The sequence below is a fragment of the Otolemur garnettii genome, unplaced genomic scaffold (assembly GCF_000181295.1).
Source record: "Otolemur garnettii isolate 467f Iridium unplaced genomic scaffold, OtoGar3 scaffold00060, whole genome shotgun sequence".
Lineage (NCBI taxonomy): Eukaryota > Metazoa > Chordata > Mammalia > Primates > Galagidae > Otolemur > Otolemur garnettii.
In genome coordinates this window covers 2045906-2051905 of record NW_003852455.1, presented here as the reverse complement: position 1 = coordinate 2051905, position 6000 = coordinate 2045906, and the positions used below count along the sequence as shown (strand labels likewise).

At 48.1% G+C, this 6000-nt stretch overlaps 1 protein-coding gene across 1 annotated transcript in view; it reads right to left on the bottom strand.

The window, feature by feature from the left end:
• XXYLT1 (xyloside xylosyltransferase 1) overlaps positions 1-6000 on the bottom strand; it is a 186170-nt gene that overhangs the window by 75644 nt on the left and 104526 nt on the right. Inside the window, exon 3 of the mRNA XM_003792687.3 lies at positions 5054-5186. Coding sequence (XP_003792735.1) covers positions 5054-5186 — 133 coding nt within the window. The remainder of the gene's footprint in view (positions 1-5053; positions 5187-6000) is intronic.

The following is a 6000-nucleotide window of genomic DNA, read 5'->3' as shown; positions in this document are numbered from 1 at the left end:
GGTAATTTCATCAGGGGAGGGAGGGAAAGAAGGGAACATTGTACCAATATTCTAGCTGCAAGGAAACTAGGAAATAAGGTATCCAATCATTTTGGCTCCCATAATGGGCTGCAGGAAATTCTTCTAACATAGGAAAGGGTTTAGATGTCAAAGGATTAGCATTAATTTACATAAAGGTTTTGAGTAAGAAAGTAACATCATATTTATGTGTGTATATATGTGTGTGTGTGTGTGTGTGTGTGTGTATGAATGCATATGCTGAGTTAGAGGTATCTCCAATTTTAGATGTAAGGAAACTGAGGTTGGACACTCAGAGATTCAGTGACATCCCTAGGTTCACAGAACTAATCAGTGGCCAAGCTGGGACTTTGAATAACATCGTTACTACTCGGTGTTGCTCTGTGCCAGGCACCATAAATACATTGCCTAATATAATCCCCCTGTCAACTATATCATATGTAGTGTTACAATCACCATTTCTCGGCTAAAGAAACTAAAGCTCAGAGAAGTCAAGAGATTTGCCCAAGGTCGCACAGCAACTGAGTTGCAGGTGTAGGGTTTAGTCTACATCCTTCCTTCCTCCCCAAGACTTGCACCAGCTCAGGAGTACAATGAGGCAGCCTGCAGAGAAGCTGGGTGGATGTTTTCACTCACTCCAAACATCTGGAAGGAGGCGAGGCTGGCATAGCCTGTCAATAAAAAAGCCATGTGACCTAAAAAGGTGAAAGAGTGCATTCTGTTAAAATACTTAACACAAAAGCAAATTCCTGCCTGGTGGCCGAGTTATCAGCAGCTGACAGGATTAGCCTGCTGCTTCCACCTCATGGTGGGTCTGGGCTCACAACAGCATGCAGCTGCCTGTGGAGCCCGGAGAGAATGAAACAGGAAACCCAAGGCCCCCACCAACAAGCTCCCATTCAGAGGCTCCTCAGGCAGCCAGACCCAGGACAAAGTGATCATAATTAAGGGCTGCAACCCTGCCCCCCACCCCCCCACCCCCACACACAGAGTCAGTCTCTCTCTCTCTCTCTCTCTCTCTCTCTCTCTCTTTCTCATATTCTAGGGTCAGCAGGAGCCCTACGGCCTAAAGGAGCCATTGGCAGGCCTCCTGGCCCCAGCACTCTCCCCAGGTGACCCAGGCCACAGACTGGCTCCAGAGTGATGAGCCTCAGGCCTGGTGCTTCACGGACACTTTCAGGTCACCTCCCATCCCCTCACTCTCATGCCGTGATTTCCCCCACAAGCTCTACTTCCATACTCTTTGTTCCTGTTCACTCAAGGATCTTGTAGGAAAGCTAGATCATTCACTTCTGCTAAAAAGGGAAGTTTTTAAGTCTTGGATAGATGTGTGTGAACTGCCGTATTTGGGGAAAAACAAACAGAACATCCTGTTAGATTTAAATTTCAGACAAACAGTAAATAAGTGTTTAGTGCAAGTATGTCCCATGCAATATTTGGGACATACTTATTATACAAAACCAACCCTAATATCCTGTAATCTCTGCATTATTTTCCAGAAAACAGTCAGGTTGGTCTACATCTGAGGGAAAACAAAATTTGTAAACACCCCATTTGTCAAATGGACACTGAGAAATACTTTGCCCCTACCCTGCTCCAAACTCTGAACATTTGTGGCATACAATACAGGGGAAACAGCCATAAAACATGACTTCAAAAGTGCCCTTTTGAAGTACAGTGACCATGGCACAAGTGACTATAAAAATGGCACAGCTGGGGAGATACAAATCTATTCCTGCTTAGTGACTTTTCAGATCAAAATGTGTTTTGGTTTTGACTTGTTTTGTTTTTAAATTTCCCTTTCTGGGGCCGGGCATGATGGCTTAGGTCTGTAATCCTAGCACTCTGGGAGGCCGAGGTGGGTGGACTGCCTGAGCTCACAGGTTCGAGACTAGCCCTAGCAAAGGTGAGACCCTGTCTCTAAAAAATAGCCAGGCATTGTGGTGGGCGCCTATAGTCCCAGCTACTTGGGAGGCTGAGGCAAAAGAATCACTTGAGCCCAAGAATTTGAGGTTGCTGTGAGCTATGATGCCATGGCTTACTTACCAAAGTAAGACTCTATATGTATAAATAAATAAATAAATAAATAAATTGTCCTTTCTTTTCATAGACGCTAGCAGTTTCCACTTATAATAAAACACCTGTCCACCTTACTTAACAGTTTAAGGAAACAACCTGGTTGTTGGAGCCCACTGACAGTTCTGTAAAGAGTCACAGAAAGTGACGAGTGATCACTTCTGCAGCCAGCAGGCAGGTGGCTGGGCTGCAGATCCCCCAAAATCTGTGATGGCAAAGCCAAGGAGACTGCTCACTCCAGAGAAGAGCCAGCTCTGTCTGTCCCTGCCTGGTTACCCTCTCTTCACTCACCTCCCATTCCCACCCTCTTCCTTCTCTCAGTCTTACCCCACCCCCACCCCCAGCCCCATCCTACCAGCTCACAACTAACACTAGATTGTCCAGATCTCTGCAGTCTCCAGTTTTCTCCTGGAAGAAGGCAAAAACCACATCAATTCCTTGTCTGCCAGTCAGCACCAAACCATTCTCAGCCCCAGCACGAGACCGCAAATATTAAAAATCAATTCCCCAGAGCCAGCAGGGTACACAGCAGGGCAGGGTAGTCATTTACAAACTTAATTATTAGAGGTACTTAGAAACATTTCGGGGCGGGGGGGGGGGTGTGCAGGGAGAAAGCACGCAAAGCAGTGTAAGTTTCCGCTGGTTTTTGAGTGCCAGAGGCCTGCAGCCTTCTGCGGACTCGGCCGCAGCAGAGGTCTCATTGTTCTCATGGTACAGCATAAAAATTAAGGATTCTGAAGGTGAATGAAACTGTTTCATTTCAAATCTAAAATCTTTCAGAAGCTGGGAAGCTGAGACAATTAATCAATTTAAGTTGTACTGTTTATGACATCCTACATCCACAGAAAATATAAATTCTAGTCAATATTGTTTAAATTAAAGGTGATGAAGTTTCTGGATTTCTACTTACATTACATGAGAAGATTCCAAACCTGGGCTTGATGGCATCACTGTCCTAACTGAACTGCATTTAATCATGAGCCCAGTCTAAATATCCCAGAGCACCAGGCCTCCCAGAACCCCACGGAGCTCACCAGCAATTTCCAGAGGAAGGGAGGACATGGGAGTCAAAAGAGCTATGGCCCCTGCCTCTCACTCCAGAGCAGGGGCAGAAGGGCTTGGAGCTTCCAGGCTCGCTTCTCAGATGGGAAAACCAATGCCCTGAGCACAGTGGCCAAGCTGGAACTAGACCTAGGACAGAGGTCCCTCTGTTTGATGCTCTTTCCATCACCTCCCTTTGTCAGTTCAAGAACCCCACCACACAGTATCCCTGGTATGAAGGTGACAGAATGAGGCAGGGGAGTCCACTGTAGTCAAGATAGTGGGTGTCTGCCCAAACCCTATCCACCCACCATGGAGCAAGAGGCCAGCCCAGAGACGCTAGGGCAACTTGCGAGAGGATTATGTAAGGGAACACAAGTCCACAAGGCCCAAGGAGTTATCAGCTCTTGTTCAGAGACCTTACAGGAATTTCCTGTTATGTGATCCGGGTCTTGCAAATAGCCACAACCAAGCTGAGACAACTCTTCTTCCCCTCCCTTTCCAGGAAATACTCGCTGTTGAGTCACTAGTTGCCTGTACCCTGCAGCTCTCCAATGACTGGGCCTCTCTCCAAGAGAGTCCTCAGGGAGCCAGCATCAGGGTCTGCACTGAGAACAAAGAGCAGGCCTCCCCGTGGGCCGAGAAACACCAGCTCTTTCTGAGCAAACTTGGGCAGCCCTGGCTATGGCTGAGCTATTGCTCTAGCCCAGGTGTCCTCAAACTATGGCCCACGGGCCATATGCAACCCGCCGAGACATTGATCCAGCCTGCCAGGTGTTTTTGCTGCCACTGCCTGTCCTGCTTAGCAGCTGACTCATCCCAGGGCCCGCAGTCCAGCCTTCCAACGGTCTGAGGGACAGTGAACTGGCCCCCTGTTTAAAGAGTTTGAGGACCCCTGCTTCTAGCCAATGGATGAAGAGTCAGCATCATAGAACTTTCTGGCCCTACAGTCACTGTCATGTGCCTAATTTAACAAATCTGCTTCTGCTATTCCTCTCCCTGTTGGTTGTTGTTGTTAACTATTAGACATTTTACCCACAAAAGAATGCATGCAAACATCCCTCTCCCTGGGGAGAGAAATAAAGCCTTGCAACTCTCCAAAGGCTATGCCCCCAGGTCCCCACCCCGCCATGCTGGCTGTGACGATCATCATCATCATCATCATTGCTGTGGTTTTCTCCATAATTCTTGGCACCTGTGCATGCAGGCCTGAAGGTGAGAGTTTAGTTTTCCCACCACTCCACGTGGCTGCTATTTAATCATTTGTCACTATAGAGTTCTCATTGAACAAATGCATTTTAATTATCCAGCCTGCTGAATAGCACAGTTGTTTTCATTTTTTGGCTACTATAAACAATGCTGCAGTGACTGTTCTGGAACACGTCTCCTAGCTCTCAGGCGTTAGAACGTCTTTCTGCTGTACACTTGACAGCAGAACTCTGTACCACGCAGAAGGTGTCTCTTCACCTCAACTAGGTGCTGCCACACCATGTCCCAAAGCTGCGCTGCCTTTCCCACCAGCCCACCCACCGCACTTGTGCAAAGCAGGGGTCATCAGTGACTCAGAGGCCAAGAAAGCCCAGCTGACCGTGAGAATGGACATTAAACCCTAATACTGCCTCTAAGACGAAACCTAAGATTTTAAAATTCTGAGCTCAACCAGAGCCAAAAACCAACACAACTGAGCTTTCCAGAAGAAAATGTCACAAACTGTCCTAAAACACTGAGGTAGCACCTACAGCTTGGGAGCAGACCCATCGGCCTATACTATTAACTGTCAGCAATGAGTACACATATGCTCCTAAGAGACGAAATCCAGAAGAGGTGCATGCTGATAAATCCCGAAGGGCCACAGGTGCAGCAGCGGGGGAGGGAGGGGATGGAGAGACCCCCGACCCCGGCCCCAGCCATGACGTACCTATACACTGGCTGCATCTCTCGGGCTATGCCGATGACGGCGCCTGGCAGGAAATTGTCAAACTCCTCAAACAGCTCCCGGATGTTGGTCTTGTACTTCAGGTCAAGGTCGACCTGAATGACTCGCAGGATCTCTAGAGGAGAGAAAAAGACAACAGTAAGACACAGACACACATCAAGGGAGACTAAGCCATTGGCAGAACATGAAGTGTTCTGTGGGGGACAGAAAAGGGCACAGGAGTATTATTGTTGTCACTGAACATTGCAAGTTACCGTTGAAACAAAGTTACCATTGAAACAAGCTCCCTGCTCTAGAAGTCTTTACCAGCAACTGCCCGACATGGCTCCGCCTTCTGCAGACATCATCTTGTTTAAACCCAGGCTGCCATCTGCTCCAGGGTAGGCCTGTTATCCTGATGTGACCATTAGCAGTGCACCCTTTCACTCTAGAAAATATCCAGTTTAGATGGTACAGTATGTGGGCAGCCCATATAAAACTCAAAGCACCCAGGTGTTTCCTCTTTGGAATACCAGTGGAAAGGGACCCACAGAGGAGGGTCTTTGGTCTTGGCCCTTATCAGAACATTCTACAAACCCAGATATGTGTTGAGTTAAGGTGCTGGCCCAGAAAGAAACAGCCAAGGAAGCTAGGTACCTGAGAAGACTAAAGAAGCCCTAATTATTCAGTCTCACACCTGGCACGGAAGAGCTGTTAGCTTCCTTGCCTCCAAATAACTCAGGGTGGGAAGAGGAAGAGGGAAGCACTGGCAAAGTGCATTCCCTTATCTTTCAGCCAACTCAGCCTGACTGAGACCCTACTGAGTCAGTGCCAAGAGGGGACAGCCCCCAGGCTGAGAGACATGGGGCGACTAAATGCAGACAGGGGCCAGGTACTGAAGCATGACATGGCAGAGGGGCTATCTCACCGTCTACGAGAGGGCACACGGC